This window comes from Podarcis raffonei, chromosome 10 (assembly GCF_027172205.1).
Source record: "Podarcis raffonei isolate rPodRaf1 chromosome 10, rPodRaf1.pri, whole genome shotgun sequence".
NCBI lineage: Eukaryota > Metazoa > Chordata > Lepidosauria > Squamata > Lacertidae > Podarcis > Podarcis raffonei.
The window spans coordinates 52570783-52587541 of record NC_070611.1 but is presented as its reverse complement, the minus strand read 5'-3'; the positions used below and the strand labels follow the sequence as shown (position 1 = coordinate 52587541).

Genomic DNA, 16759 nt, shown 5'->3' with positions numbered 1-16759 from the left:
AGTCCAATAACAGCTGGAAGGTACCAGCTAAGAGAAGACATCTCTAGATCAGCTTTGATTTTGTTTTTACTGTTTAGAGCGATTTACCGTGGTACCTCAGGTTAAGTACTTAATTCGTTCCGGAGGTCCGTTCTTAACCTGAAGCACCACTTTAGCTAATGGGGCTGCTGCCGCGCCACCGGAGCATGATTTCTGTTCTCATCCTGAAGCAAAGCTATTAACCCGAGGTACTATTTCTGGGTTAGCAGAGTCTATAACCTGAAGCGTATGTAACCTGAAGCGTATGTAACCCGAGGTACCACTGTATTTCATATAATCAATATTCCTTGCCTAACTAACAATAGATTAACTTGACAAAAATGGGATGTGTCTTTGGAGCACTGAATCTTCTTATTGGTACTTGAAAGCATTTTTGGTAGGACCATGAGGGGCCAGTTCATGATCCAAGATATAATTATCCACAAGATGTCTAGAAAACCAAACCCTGTATATTCAGGATATACTGTGAAATCGAAATGTGGGATATAAAACTGCATAATGGAAAGGGTTGATTTTGGGGTTTGCTCCATTCTTCCTTCCAGATACTACTGTTGGAGTTTTTCATGTAAGTTCTCCAAATGGTAAATATAAAATGACTTACGACACAGCAAATAAGACCTGTGCAGACGAAGGAGCAACAATGGCTACTTACACTCAGCTTGTCTATTCACAACAGGTAACAATGCTTATTTCCACTTGCAGGCAAGGCAGATAACTAACATAAGCTTGAACTGAACAGTGAGACTTAGCTGCCAGGAGAATAAGTTGTAAAGGACAAGTGCCATCAGGAATACATCTAGTTTCTTTTGAAGAAAAAGAAGTATGTAGGAAAACATTCAAATAAATACAATATTGACTGTTGCTGGGAAAAGAAAAGAAAAAAGCACCAGAGGCTGGTTCACACAAAAAACTCCCTTTCGTATTTTGGCTTCTTTATTCAAATAACAAACATGAGTCCTGTGCATACCCAAGTCAGTGCTATAATAAACACACTGTGTTTTTACCAATCCAGATCAGAACTGGGTCAGTACAGTGGTACCTTGGTTCCCAAACACCTCTGTTGTCGTACGTTACATTTTGGTTCTCGAAAACTGAAAAACCAAAAGTAAATGCTTCTGTTTTTGAACATTTTTCGGAACCCAAACATGTGACGCAGCTTCTGCTGAGTGCAAGAAGCTTTTGCAACCAATGGGAAGCCGAACAGGCTTCTGGAACGGATTACATTCAAGAACCGAGGTACCACTGTAGTATCCTGCGCAAGGGAATGCACAAGCCTGTTTTGACAGAACTTGTAAGTGAATGAGGTCCTTGAGCCTTTTGGAATGCAGTAAGTCTTAGCTGGAAGTGTGCAAACACCTATACTGATGCACAGAGACTGGTCGCGAGTGTGTGCCATCCTAATTGCCATGGGACCTTTCGCTTGGCAAATCAGGCATAGTATAGCAAGCCTGCCTCTCAGACTGCATGCAAAACTCTCTGCGCTACCTCTCTCTCCCAACTCAGGCTGAAAGAATGTGCATATGATTCTAGGAAAGGCCAGAGATCTCTGTCCCAGGTGGCAAGTTTCCTTACGCAGCACCACAGTTCCAAATCTGGAGCAAGAGGCATCGACCAGCGCTGCGATACAATGCCGGCTACTTTGCTAGGGTTGCCCCCCGGTGCTAACTCGAGGGCACCAGTTGCAGTCCTGTCCCAGCACGGAAATGTTTAAAGCCCACCCAGTCTTAAGCTTCTTGGCAATGGAATGCCCAGTCATGTGACTGGGCCATGCGAGACAGAACCAGGAAAAAGGCCAATGCTTAAGTCGCAGCCTTCAAAGCAAGGCTTCATTGGGCTTTGACAGTGGGTGGTGTCCCCTCCTACTAGCCACACATTGCCTAAAGCCCATCGTAGCATTAGGTTAACACCTTTTCCCATTTTCCTTTGTTTCATGGCAGGCAAAGTATCATCTATGTGCTGCTGGCTGGCTGGCGAATGGAAGAGTAGCCTATCCGACTGCCTTCTCTGCCCCCAGATGTGGTGGAGGAGTTGTTGGGATTATCGACTACGGGTACAGAGTCAACATGAGTGAAACATGGGATGTCTACTGTTACAGAGTCAAAGGTAAAAGAAAAAGGGGGGGAAAGGAAAAGTGCCTTTGCCTAATGTCATTTGCCAGAAATATAGTTCCTTTCTAGAACTACTAATAAGATCAAATTGTCATTGTATATTAACTTGGCAGCAGACACAACCCCATTTCTGAGGTACTGTGGGAAGTTTTTAACCAGGGGTAGGCAAACTAAGGCCCGGGGGCTGGATCTGGCCCATTCGCCTTCTCAATCCGGTGCACGGACGGTCCGGAAATCAGCGAGTTTTTACATGAGTATCTCTGAGTTATTTGTGGGGCATAGGAATTTGTTCGTTTTTTTTTTCTTTTTCAAAATATAGTCCAGCCCACCACATGGTCTGCGGGACAGTGGACTAGCCCAAGGCTGAAAAGGGTTGCTGACCCCTGGTTTTTAACACTGCAGATAGTGGTGCAGGCGGGGGGGGGAGCGAGACTTCGTGGTTTTCTACAATTTGACATATTCATATTGTCTGCTCTGGCATTCAAATTGGGGTCTGAATAATGTCTACAGACAATGAGGAAGTTGTTGGGGGTGAGGCATCATGAAGAAGGGCTCCCTAATGGTCTACATTACCACTAGTAGCTGATGGGGGGTGGCGGAATTCATTTGGTTTACATTTTAATGCAAATTTACCTAATCTGCACTTTCTGAAGCCAGACAGGAACCAAAACGCACCTATCCAAATTTTGCGATGCAGCTCTCCAACCATAAAACATATACAGTAGTACCTCAGGTTAAGTACTTAATTCGTTCTGGAGGTCCGTTCTTAACCTGAAACTGTTCTTAACCTGAAGCACCACTTTAGCTAATGGGGCCTCCTGCTGCTGCCGCGCCGCCGGAGCACGATTTCTGTTCTCATCCTGAAGCAAAGTTCTTAACCTGAGATACTATTTCTGGGTTAGCGGAGTCTGTAACCTGAAGCGTTTGTAACCTGAAGCGTATGTAACCCGAGGTACCACTGTACTAAAATGTATATGTTAGGGGAACATGCAAAGAAATGTGCATGTATTAATCCTAATAATGTACAAATATATATATATATTTACCAACAACTGCTTGTAAAAATGAATGTATAGGGCAGAATTGCATGCAAATATTGTTTAGTGGGATGGATAGGGATCAGATAGATAGATTGATAGATCGATAGATAGATAGATATCCACTTCCTTTTTTTTTGCAATTGTAGATAGTTCTCTAGATATGTAAGCCTCATCTCTGCTTGCTGTCTAAAATTGTGTTGTTTTATGTTTTATAGATGTCAACTGCACCTGTAAAATTGGTTATGTGGGTGATGGATTTACATGTAGTGGGAATCTGCTTCAAGTCCTCACTTCTTTGTCAAAATTTACAAACTTTGTCTCAGTAAGTAACAGAAACAGACCACCTCACCCCAAAAACTGAAATTAAATAAAATATGCCTCAAAATTTCAAAAATGAACCAACATCTTTATTCCTGTTACACTTCTGTTTTTAGTAAATTATATTAGCTTAAAGAGGGACAATAAATAGGCTATAAGCAGACAATGAATAAAATGTAAAATGTTATGGCTATCAGATGTGATCCTTTGGCAATTAAGGTCAAGAAGCAATTGTTTGCAATCCCAGGCTTCTTGTGTTCGTTTTTCTTCGTTCTCAGAAGTATGAAAATTGTCTAAGAACAACTATAAGATGTCATCACACCAGAAATAACGCTTTCTCTTGAGAAGGCATACCAAAGTTGTTTTACTTTGGTCAAATATTCACTATTGCTCAGCCTAATCTCTTAGATAGTTGTATGTATAAAGAAAATGTTATATTGTAGGATCATTTGCATATGTTTGCCAGACTCATATTACAAAAAAAGAAAGTCCCATTTGCTTTGTGAGTCATGTTACTCGAATTAGTACTTTTGCTTTCTTCTTTCATCTCAATAAAATTCTTCATAAAACTATATTATGTTTGAGGATTTCGTCTCACCAGAATAAATCCTGTCCCTTCACAGAGAATACTGACTTACTCAAACACATCAAAGCAAGGCCAAGAGTTCCTGAAATACATCACAAATTTATCCACTCACGCAACACTGTTTGTACCAGGCAATGACGGGCTGAAGGAAAATGAGGTAAATGACTTATTTCTACTGTTATTATATGCCAGCTCTGGGAGTTAAAATGCCAACATATGCTGATCCAAGAAAGTGCCTCTTTCAACTGACAGCAAGTCCTACAACCTAGAAGTGAATGGCTGCCATTCACTCCTTTGGGGAACACTTGTACTGCACTTATGGATAGTTTTGTGTCCTCCATCCCTAAGTAGTCAGACCTCTTGCATAGGGGTGCAATACATCTCTCTGTATAAAGACTCACTCCTTGCTGTGTGCTCTCTCTTCAAGACCTGACCATTTCTAATGAAAGAGCAGGAGTAGCCAACATGATACCCTCCCCATGCTCTTGGGCAGGTTTCCTCAAACTCGGCCCTCCAGCTGTTTTGGTACTACAACTCCCATCATCCCTAGCTAGCAGGACCAGTGGTCAGGGATAATGGGAATTGTAGTCTCAAAAAATCTGGGGGGCCGAGGTTGAGGAAGCCTGATCTTGGGCTACAGCTCCCATCATCCCTGATCATTGGCCACACTAGCTGGGACTGATGGGAGTTGGAGTCCAGTTATCTCTGGAGGGAACTGCAGTGGCGACCCCTGTACTAGGTTGTTTTAGAGCTAAAGATTTTTAGATCTAGATTGCCTGCATACCATGGCCCTCGCTAGGAAATGTTGCTCTCCAAACTACAAATGCCATATTCTTCATTTCTCATTCCCAGCACCTTATTTATTAAGTTGCATGGTGGTAAGATTTAGGCAAGCCTTTTCGCTTACCAGATTTAATGCCCTTCCTTAGGCATGTCCAAAGTCCGGCCCCTAAGGCAGTTTCTTTCCTGTGAAAATTTCCTTTAAAAAGCTGTACAACTTTGGTGAAAAATCCCCCCCAAAAAAACTCAACAACAACTTCAATCCTAAAAAAACCTCAGCAACTTTGGTCGGCCCTCCCGCATGTTCACTTCATCAAATCTGGCCCTCTTTGAAAAAAGTTTGGATACTCCTGCACGAGATCTATCAATGGACCATAGGGCAGGAATTCCTGCTGCAGAACATAAATATCTGTGAGGGTCGGAGGAAATAGAAAATCTGATCCATTTTTTAAATGCATTATTTACATTTTTACCCATGCAAGTCTCTTGGTTTTTATGTTGGTTTTCTGTTAGCAGATACCAGGCCTTACATTACAGAAAAAGCAACTACGTTTTTGGCTGCCATTATTAAAACACATAGCAAACTGACAGAGTGATATATCTGTATCTACATATATTATCCTGAGTCAATAGCAAATTATCTAAAGCATGAATGTCGCTCTGGTTAACTCTGAAGACTTTGTGTAATTGCTCTGCTATGTACTATATAAAAACAATGAAGTTGGATTGAAAATGTCTCTGTGAACAAAAATCCATTCCTTGCTGCACACATCACCCATGAGAATGATGGGATGGGCCAGGATTTTCCATGGTGGCCATTTTCCTAGTTTTAAATACAGTGGTACCTCGGGTTACATACACTTCAGGTTACATACACTTCAGGTTACAGATTCCGCTAACCCAGATATAGTGCTTCAGGTTAAGAACTTTGCTTCAGGATGAGAATAGAAATTGTGTGGCGGTGGCACAGCGGCAGCAGGAGGCCCCATTAGCTAAAGTGGTGCTTCAGGTTAAGTACAGTTTCAGGTTAAGTACGGACCTCCGGAACGAATTAAGTACTTAACCCGAGGTACCACTGTAATAGGCATTCCAAGGTAGGCTTTTATTTTCTTTAGGCTAAGGCAGGGATGATAAACCTGTGGCCCTCCAGACACAGCTGGACTCCAAACTCCCATCAGTCCCAGCCAACATGATCAGTTGTTAAGGATGATGGGAGTCCAACAACATCTAGAGGACGACAGCTTGTTCATCTGTGGACTAGGCGATAATGGTTCTCGTTTAAGAATAGTAGCAAGTTATTTTTGTTTTGTTTGTTTGCATTTTGACGCAATTGTATTCTATGGAATGTCTTGGCATCAAACAACTCTTTAATGTTTAAAAGCTGGGTCATGTCATGTGAATTGAGCAAGTTCTAGAAAATCCATTTAGTGTTTCTGTTAATTGATATTACTGTATGTTTGGTTGCTGCCTTCAGACACTTTCCGGAAGAGACATTGAATATCATTTATCCAACACTGGTGCGTTCTATTATGAAGATTTGACCAATGGAAGTACCCTTCAAACCAGAATAGGGGAAAAACTGTTAATTACACACACTGGAGGCCAGATTTCTGCAGCTAAAGAGGTGAGTGCTTTGTACGTGTGTGTGTGTGTGTGTGTGTGTGTGTGTGTGTGTGTGTTTTTTCATAGGAGCACGTCTGGTTCATACATTTCCTTTACCGTGTTGTTTTAATGGAATTGTTCTGTGGCATGTTTTAATTATGCATGTTTATATTTCAATGTTTAAACAACTGGTTTTTATACCTTGTAACCCTGCCTAGAAGCCTATTTTGGCTGTAAGCAGTATATTTAATTACTTAATAAATTAATGTACGTAAATATTAATAAACTGCATTTTCATAAAAATACAATGTTCCAGGAAAACATCAGGGGGGAAAATCCATAAATTCTGCTTGGTTATGTTTTTTTTAAAAAAATCACATTTCAAAGCCTTGTCTAAATAACATTGTTTCTAGGCAATGTCTAAAAGAAGGCAGGAGTGATTCCTGCCAAACTTACAATTAATATTATTTCCCCAAGGGCTGGAACTCTGTGAGGTATAGAAGTGCTGCAGTCCTCTTCCTTCCACCTGGAATATAGTGCTTTATTCACATCATCCTCCCCTCTCAAATCAAAACAGGCTGAGTTTTTTGTTTTTTTTAAATGATATTTATTAAGATTTTTCCATTATAATACATCAAAAAAATAAAAAAAAGAAACAAAAAAATTTAAAAACACATAGAATTCAAAGTCCTTATTTTCAATGACATATTTCCCTGACTTCCCCATACCTCCCCCTCTTGTATTCCAATTCAGATTGTTGGTTCAACAAGTTCTTGTCCCCAATTTTTAACCTTTTAATATTTAATTCATTTTAGAAAAACCAATTTTAACTTATAAACATCAATATTTAAACAACAGTTCAACAAGTTCTTGTCCCTAATTTTTAACCTTTTTATGTTTTATATTTTATATTTAGTTCATTTTGAATAACCAATTTTGCCTTATAAACATCAATTATTATACATCCGTGCTTATTCTTAAAGCCTTTTTCTAAAGTCGACCTAAATTCCCTTCCACGATTTCCTCAATTCTCATACAAATGACAAAACAAAATAAAAGCAAAACAAATTATAATTATACACCCTTTGGATTCCCAAACTCCACCCCCCCTTTCTCAGTTCCAATCCCCAATAATCGTCCGTCAATCAATCCACTCTCAGCCTGGAGACCTCACGTCCGAGGCTCTTAATTCTCTCTCAATTCCTCTCTGCCAGCTTTTTTGATAGTCCTTGGTATTAAACACCAAATCTCGGAGAAGCTCTAGTCCAATAAAGTCCATGTTTCTTCCAACCAGACCTCCATACTTAAAAGTGGAGCCTAAATCTTGTTTCTTACTCCTTTCAAATCCAAATGTCTCCAAAGCTCCAACTTCCACCTTAATCAGATTTGTAATCCTTGGGTCTTCAGATCTCCACACAAGGAGATCTCTCCATTCTTCAGTCTCCAATTCAAACCAAATTTTCACCATCAAGTTCTTATTTTCCTTTGCAGCCATCATGTCAGGCCTCTGGCTCTCCTTTATCATCTGTAAAATTACAGCTCCTCCTTCCTTTTTCTCAGGAACAACATAAATCTCTTTCTTCACACTCTCAAAGCTCTCAAGTTTCTCTTCTTGTTCAGCTGCAAGGGCTTCCTGAGACAATTCCTTATCAGATTCAATGAGTTTGTTTACTGTTAAGTCCAGAGTTGTAACATTTGAGGCCAAAAAATCAATTTGGCCTTGTAACTTTCCCAAGAGAACAAAGACTCTGTCCAATTCAGCTTGAATTTCCCCTCCTTCAGCCATTCTTGTAATGTCCCAAAACCCCCTCTAGAGGGATTTTGGTTACTTAGTGTTCTTTCCAGTTCAAATCCAAAAATCAAATTAGTTTGTATCAGTTCTTCCTTGTTTCAAACAAAATATAGTCAAATTGTAGCAAATATAGCTAGCAGAAGCAACAGAAACAAAGTTCTATTTTTCCTTTTGACAGCTAATTTGACAGCTGTCAAACTCTTCAATACCTTCAACAGGCTCTCTTGCGGATCACTCCCGGGTCGGGGGGGTGGCACTTCAGCTCCCAAAATTAGCTCTTATCCTCCAGTAAGGTTTCTTCTAGTGCCAAATCGTGAAATTAATGTCTTTTGCCCAATAATAAAAGAAAAAATTCTCTCGACCTTAGTTAGCAGGTCCTTGCTTTAGATTGTTTACAGGAGGAGGAGGCAGACTTCCTGTTTACACCTCCTCCGATCGTACCTAATTCACCGAAAAATTTTCTTTAAAAATCCAATTTACGTACTACTCACGGGTTGTTATTTTGAAGTCCAAATCACAAGAAGAAGTCAGCGCTCTCCGGCCATGGCAGCGCGGCTTCACTCCACAGGAGAAGCAGTCGACTCTCAGCACCGCGCCGCTCACCCCGTCCCCCGTTCCGAAGCCTTTAAAAAGGCTCCTTCGCAGGTCGGGGGGGCGCAAATGGTGCCCACCGAGTCACCAGGTTCACAGGCTTTACCGCCTGTGATTTTTAAGGGTCTCCGCGTCGCCACAGCGGTACGACCCTAATCCTGTGGAGCCGATTCCCTCCGGAGCTCGGAGGGAATCCGCCATTAGCCGCTGGCGCTAACCCGGAAGTTCAAAACAGGCTGAGTTTTTCATTCCTGCATGAATAACTCAGCCTGTTTTGATTTGAATGGGGAGGATGATGTGAATAAAGCACTGCTGAGTATCATAGACAGGGAACTACAACGGCCAGGATTGGCTAATGATTCACAAGTAGGTGGGCTGTAGGTCAGGGGTCATTTCCAGACCCTACTACATGCAAATCTCCTTGTTATGTGTGAACCAGGTTACGGATGCACAACATGTAGGCTGAACAAAAGAATACTTCCTTGGCTACTATGAAATCCATGCCATAGGGTGAAATGCCTCCAGGCCAGATTTTGGGAGAGCGGTTTTGAAGAGTGGGATGACCCTGCCGTAAGCGCAGTAGCAGATGCTGCTTGTGCATGGACAGTACTGGATATCACCCATACTTTTAGCAATACATTGATTAGAATGAGAATATTATTTCAGATATATTGTTTTGCCTGGAAATATACAATGGTACCTTAGGTTACAAACACTTCGGGTTACAGACTCCGCTAACCCGGACGTTACCTCAGTAGTAGTACCTCAGGTTAAGAACTTTACCTCAGGATGAGAACAGAAATCACACGGGAGGCCCCATTAGCTAAAGCGGTACATCAGGTTAAGAATGGTTTCAGGTTAAGAACGGACCTTCAGAACGAATTAAGTTCGTAACCAGAGGTACCACTGTATATGAAATCAATCAAAAGGTGGTGGCTTCAGTCTTCGGTAGTATCTAGTGTTGGGTAGACACGAAGGGAGCCAAAGGTTAACACACATTCCTAGGAAACTTGGTAATTGCAATCTACTAACTTATAAGTACCATAGTTGTCATATTGTAATAACAAACATACCATATCAGGATTGAGCAAGTAAAGTTACCCAATGAGATGGAAAGAATGTGACATTAGTTCAGCAAGAGATTATATCTGCCTAAAACTAAAATGTAGCTGAAGCAAATTCCCTGTTAAGAGAGGCTAGATTCCACCTCCTCCAGCCAGCTGCTTCCAGTAACTCTCACCAGAGAAGAATTGAGGTTTCCTTGGGCTGATGTCCAATAACACACTAAAATAAGGGGCTGAGTTCTTCAGCCATGAGCGGGATCATATGAGAAGGATCTAAGCACTAAGAAATAAGCTCCAGCTGTGTTTTGAAGAAACTTAGAAAGGTCAGATAAGTATTTGTCAAGTTGCCATTTGGTTTGCTTTTTCTTTTTAGGTGGAAAAACGGTATGTGGCTGGGCAAGCTATCCTCGAATGGGACATCGTTGCTTCCAATGGGGTCATCCATGTCATCACAGCACCTCTGAAGGTTCCTCCTGTGCCCCATGTAAGTCTTGTGCAACTGGTCTCTTCTCTTTTGGGAAGTGCTTGGTGAGATCCCATGGACAGTAATACTAAAAGGAAAGGGAGTTCATGATGGCTGGGAGTTTGTTAAGAGGGAGATAGTAAAAGCACAACTTCAGGCAATACCAATGAGACGGAAACATGGAAGGTGCCTAAAGAAGCCAGGGTGGCTATCTAAAGAACTTTTAACTGAGTTAAGATTAAAAAAGGATGTGTACAAAAAATGGAAAAGGGGGGAAACCACCAAAGAGGAATTCAAACAAATAGCCAGCACGTGTAGACACAAAGTCAGAAAAGCTAAAGCACAGAATGAACTCAGGCTTGCTAGAGAGGTTAAAAGCAACAAAAAAGGCTTTTATGGGTATGTTCGTAGCAAAAGGAAGAACAAAGAAACAGTGGGGTCACTCAGAGGAGAAGATGGTGAAATGCAAACAGGGGACACAGAAAGGGCTGAACTCCTCAATGCCTTCTTTGCCTCAGTCTTCTCCGATAAAGAAAACAATGCCCGACCTGAAGAATTTGGAGCAAATGATTCAGCAGAGGAAACACAGCCCAGAATAACTAAGGAGATAGTACAAGAATACTTGGCTAGTCTAGATGTATTCAAGTCTCCAGGGCCAGATGAACTGCATCCAAGAGTATTAAAAGAACTGGCAGATGTGATCTCAGAACCACTGGCAGTCATCTTTGAGAACTCCTGGAGAACAGGCGAAGTCCCGGCAGACTGGAGGAGGGCAAATGTTGTCCCTATTTTCAAAAAGGGGAAAAGAGAGGACCCAAATAATTACCGCCCAGTCAGTCTGACATCAATACCAGGGAAGATTCTGGAGCAGATCATTAAGCAAACAGTCTGTGAGCACCTAGAAAGGAATGCTGTGATCACCAATAGTCAGCATGGATTTCTGAAAAATAAGTCATGTCAGACTAACCTGATCTCGTTTTTTGACAGAATTACAAGCCTGGTAGATGAAGGGAATGCAGTGGATGTAGCCTACCTTGATTTCAGCAAGGCATTTGACAAGGTGCCCCATGATATTCTTGTAAAGAAGCTGGTAAAATGCGGTCTTGACTATGCTACCACTCAGTGGATTTGTAACTGGCTGACTGACCGAACCCAAAGGGTGCTCATCAATGGTTCCTCTTCATCCTGGAGAAGAGTGACTAGTGGGGTGCCACAGGGTTCTGTCTTGGGCCCGGTCTTATTCAACATCTTTATCAACGACTTGGATGATGGACTCAAGGGCATCCTGATCAAATTTGCAGATGACACCAAACTGGGAGGGGTGGCTAACACCCCAGAGGACAGGATCACACTTCAAAACGACCTTGACAGATTAGAGAACTGGGCCAAAACAAACAAGATGAATTTTAACAGGGAGAAATGTAAAGTATTGCACTTGGGCAAAAAAAATGAGAGGCACAAATACAAGATGGGTGACACCTGGCTTGAGAGCACTACATGTGAAAAGGATCTAGGAGTCTTGGTTGACCACAAACTTGACATGAGCCAACAGTGTGACGCGGCAGCTAAAAAAGCCAATGCAATTCTGGGCTGCATCAATAGGAGTATAGCATCTAGATCAAGGGAAGTAATAGTGCCACTGTATTCTGCTCTGGTCAGACCTCACCTGGAGTACTGTGTCCAGTTCTGGGCACCACAGTTCAAGAAGGACATTGACAAACTGGAACGTGTCCAGAGGAGGGCAACCAAAATGGTCAAAGGCCTGGAAACGATGCCTTATGAGGAACGGCTAAGGGAGCTGGGCATGTTTAGCCTGGAGAAGAGGAGGTTAAGGGGTGATATGATAGCCATGTTCAAATATATAAAAGGATGTCACATAGAGGAGGGAGAAAGGTTGTTTTCTGCTGCTCCAGAGAAGCGGACACGGAGCAATGGATCCAAGCTACAAGAAAGAAGATTCCACCTAAACATTAGGAAGAACTTCCTGACAGTAAGAGCTGTTCGACAGTGGAATTTGCTGCCAAGGAGTGTGGTGGAGTCTCCTTCTTTGGAGGTCTTTAAGCAGAGGCTTGACAACCATATGTCAGGAGTGCTCTGATGGTGTTTCCTGCTTGGCAGGGGGTTGGACTCGATGGCCCTTGTGGTCTCTTCCAACTCTATGATTCTATGATTCTATGATTCTATGTTAACTCACTTGCTGGTCAACTGGAAAACTGAACAAATAGTTCCACGTCTTCTTTGGAAACAGATAGGAGCTTTGATAAGAATGCATACAGATGTCCATAGCTTCAGCAGGGAGCCTGCTACAAAAGTGCACTCACTTTATTTGGTGCACGTAATGGTTTCTCTCCCAGATGTATCTTGGGAAATGGTCCCGCACCCTGCAACTCACCTGGGTAATTTGCAGCCTTATATGGATTTCCACTGCACTTTGGCTGGCCATCGTATAATTCGCAAAGCGATTCTTCATCCTTTGTGAAGCAGAACAGCTTACTACGGTCTTGACCCCTTCATGCATTCGTTAGACTTAAGCATGTTGGCTGTACCCACTGATAATGCAGTCCCCCACCTACCTGCCCATTGCCTCATGTGGCCTTGGGAGAGGAAGGAAGGTTGCCCACCTCGAAAGGCATAAACACACCAATTGAGGATACTATTTATTGAATCTGACAAGGTGGGCTCTAGCTTATAAAAACGTATGCCACAATAAATTTGGGAAACTCTGAAGTACTGCAATACATGCTCGTGTGTTCTTTACAACTGACAGGAGTATCCATATTCCAATACTTTAGACGTAACAAGATTACTTAAACAGCATGTAGCATCCAGTAACAGGGAGCTTTACCTTAGTCCCAGAAGCAGCTTCTTATCAGGCTTCCAAGGGGAGGGTAGCTGGAAACTCCCTTCCTAAAGCATTGGTCTTCCTTTGCTGTCTTCACTTAGGCCTCTCTACATCCCGGAATTGGAATATTCTTTGCAGTCCTCCTGGTCATAGGAATCATTGCTCTAATCGGATATTCATACTTCAGATTTAAGCAGGGAACAGTTCGTTTCCCATATTTCAAGGTAAGAAACCAATGCAAATGTAAGTTGACCTTCGTAGCTACTGCCTTCTCCTGAATTTTGACACAAGTTTTTAATTAGTGGCAATTGAAAATGTAGAAATTGTCCCCTGCCTAAACACAATTGCTGTAAATGCTGTACCTTTGATCATGAAATAGAATCATGACTAGTTTGCTTCCCTTTAATGTAACTATTTTCAGAAAAGGAAGACACAAAAGCAGAGTTCTTCCGCTATTTCCCATTATGAACAGAATTTGAGCATCTTCATTTTGTTACCACCTTGGCCTGGTTCAGACATTATAGGCAAGCCATTGTTATGAACATTATGAACGTTTGCTAGAAGCACTTGTAAAAATATCCTATGACTTCTGAATTCCTCAGTTTATCTGTGAAACAAACTTGTTCACTTACTTATTTAAAACAGCAAAAGGATGATATTGATGTAACCACACTGGACAGAGCACCGTCTTCAAACATCTCAAACCCTAACTATGAAAGCTCCACAACTTCAGCACCAGACTCTTCTTATGATCCATTTTCTGTAAGTTTTCATTTTGATTTTGATAAGATATCAGCAGAACTATGCACTTGAGCTTCTTCTGAAAAAGCGAGAGCATGTAATACATTGCAGCACCAGTTTTGGTGACGACAGGAGCTATGTCAATTTACCATGATTTATTTTTAATGTCTCTTGCTATATCAGTGTCTCTGTATGCACACATGCAAGTCTTTGCTGAATGAAGGGCTTGCTCAGACAAGGAAATTTGTGAAGCAGGGATTCCACTTCTCTCTGGGAACACCAGACAGAGACTTTCCCAATCTGAGACCCTCCAGGAGCAGGGCTTTTTTTCAGCTGGAATTGAATTTTGCATAAATGAGATACTACTGCACAGCCAGTCTCCACTCACTGGATAATCAAACACTATCTCTGCCTAATCCTACCTCACAAGATTGTTGTGAGCTGGAAAGCAATGTATGCCACCCCAAGATCTTTGGAGAAATCACGAGGTGAAAATTACATTCATAAACAAATGCTTTGTTGTACTGATTTTACAGGATGTCAGTAGCAAAATTTATGCCAAAAATGAATGCTGTTATTGTAACCCATTCTTTTTTGTATTTCATATAGTGAATTGCTTTGTAAATTAGTATTAAATTCATATATAACTACAACATATAAATTGTAGGTTGTTTTTCAGGTTTCTGATGAACAACAACTGGTGAGCAGTGGTCCCCAGGATGAGATCTGATGCCTGAATGTGGAGATAAAATGAGCAACTTTTCAGCTGAAGCAATGTGAAGATACAAGGAAATGCCAAGAATTGTCTGGCTTTAGGGAGGGACGTTTGAAGACTATGGTAAATTCTCAGCAAAGTTGCTGAAGGCAGTTCGGTTTCTTTCAACACTGTTTTACTATTATATTGTACAGTTCCTACTTTCCCGACATCCAGTTGTTCTTCAGGGTTTTCTACTGTTCTGCTTTTAACTCATAATTTTCATGGGGAAAGGAGTGTTCCTTACTATATGCTGCAGATATAGTTAGCTATACATTTAAAAAACAAAATAATGCATAATAAAGAGTGAACATGGGATTGCTGACTTTGCTTGACTGAAATTTGCTCTTCTAGGGGGCCCTTCATAAGAATTTCCTGCTTTTAAAAAAGTTTATTCAGATACATTTCATTGCAAAAAGTGGCTTCTAATTTCAGCACCATTCTTTCCAGGCAAAGAGTTACTGAGGGCTTATGTTCCTTTTATTTAACTTTTTTTTTTGCAGGTTCTGGTGATTTTATTACTTCCTGATGGATCAGTGAATTATTAGTCTGATTGCCCCACTGTCAGTTTCCATGGAAGCAGGCTTTAATTGATCTTCCAATAAGCACTATTTTGTTATACAGTGGTGCCTCGCAAGACGAAATTAATTCGTTCCGCAAGTTTTTTCTTCTTGCGAGTTTTTCGTCTTGCGAAGCACGGTTTCCCATAGGAATGCATTGAAAATCAATCAATGCGTTCCTATGGAAACCGCCTTCAGACCAGGTCCGGGGACAGTCTGTCCCCCGACCTCTTCTGAAGGCTGGGGGACGACGACAAGGGCTTTTCTTCCCACCGCCAGCCTTCAGAAGGCTGTTCTGAAGGCTGGCGGTGGGAAGAAAAGCCCTTCTCCCCACCTCCCACCCCGCAAGCTCCGGGGACAGGAGGGCTTTCCTCCCGACTGCCAGCATTTTAAAAGCCCCCAGGACAGCGGAGACTTCTCCGCTGTCCCGGGGGCTTTTAAAATGCTGGTGGGCGGCAGCGCAGCATTCGCTGCCGCCCGCCAGCATTTTCAGATCGCCCCGGGACAGCGGAGAAGTCTCCGCTGTCCGGGGGGCTTTTAAAATGCTGGCGGGCGGCAGCGCAGCGTTTGCTGCCGCCCGCCAGCATTTTCAGATTGCCCCGGGACAGCGGAGAAGTCTCCGCTGTCCCGGGGCTTTTAAAATGCTGGCGGGCGGCAGCGCAGCGTTTGCTGCCGCCCACCAGCATTTTCAGATCGCCCCGGGACAGCAGAGAAGTCTCCGTTGTCCCAGGGGCTTTTAAAATGCTGCCGGACGGCAGCGCAGCGTTCGCTGCCGCCCGCCAGCATTTTCAGATCGCAGCCATCCGACGGCTGCCGGTGGGGCGGAGAGACCTCCTCCCGCCGCCAGCCTTCGGAGCAGCCTTCCGAAGGCTGGCGGCGGGAGGAGGTCTCTCCGCCCCCCCCCCGCCTGCCTTCGGAGCAGCCTTCCGAAGGCTGGTGGCGGGAGGAGGTCTCTCCGCCCCCCCCCGCCTGCCTTCGGAGCAGCCTTCCGAAGGCTGGTGGCGGGAGGAGGTCTCTCCGCCCCGCCACCAGCCTTCGGAGCAGCCATCCGAAGGCTGCCGGTGGGGCGGAGAGACCTCCTCCCGCCGCCAGCCTTCGGAGCAGCCTTCCGAAGGCTGGCGGCGGGAGGTGGTCTCTCCGCCCCGCCGCCAGCCTTCGGAGGAGGTCCGAGGACAGTGGGGAAGACGCGCTGCGCTTCCCCGCTGTCCCGGAGATTTCCCTATGGGCTTTCGTCTTGCGAAGGAAGCCCATAGGGAAATTCGTTTTGCGAAGCGCCTCCAAAACGGAAAACCCTTTCGTCTAGCGGGTTTTTCGTCTTGCGGGGCACCACTGTAAAAGTAAATAGAGAATGCAAGAAAATTGGCAATTAAGACCTCTACACTACAGAAACAGACATTGGGGTAACAGAGATAGGACACTGGTGCCTTCTCCCTTTGCAACCCATGCTGAGGAGGCAGCAATACAGGCTAAATCTAGGAG

The 16759-nt window shown here is 43.1% G+C and overlaps 1 protein-coding gene across 2 annotated transcripts in view; it reads left to right on the top strand.

Annotated features, from left to right (window-relative positions):
- The window catches only part of STAB2 (stabilin 2), an 89424-nt gene extending 74388 nt beyond the window's left edge, over positions 1 to 15036 (top strand). For both annotated transcript variants that reach the window (XM_053407416.1, XM_053407415.1), the window contains exons 61-69: positions 582 to 715; positions 1977 to 2142; positions 3403 to 3509; positions 4129 to 4248; positions 6346 to 6495; positions 10294 to 10404; positions 13327 to 13449; positions 13871 to 13987; positions 14646 to 15036. In XM_053407416.1, coding sequence (XP_053263391.1) covers positions 582 to 715; positions 1977 to 2142; positions 3403 to 3509; positions 4129 to 4248; positions 6346 to 6495; positions 10294 to 10404; positions 13327 to 13449; positions 13871 to 13987; positions 14646 to 14696 — 1079 coding nt within the window. In that variant the 3' untranslated portion in view covers positions 14697 to 15036. The remainder of the gene's footprint in view (positions 1 to 581; positions 716 to 1976; positions 2143 to 3402; positions 3510 to 4128; positions 4249 to 6345; positions 6496 to 10293; positions 10405 to 13326; positions 13450 to 13870; positions 13988 to 14645) is intronic.
- Positions 15037 to 16759: the final 1723 nt, after the last annotated feature.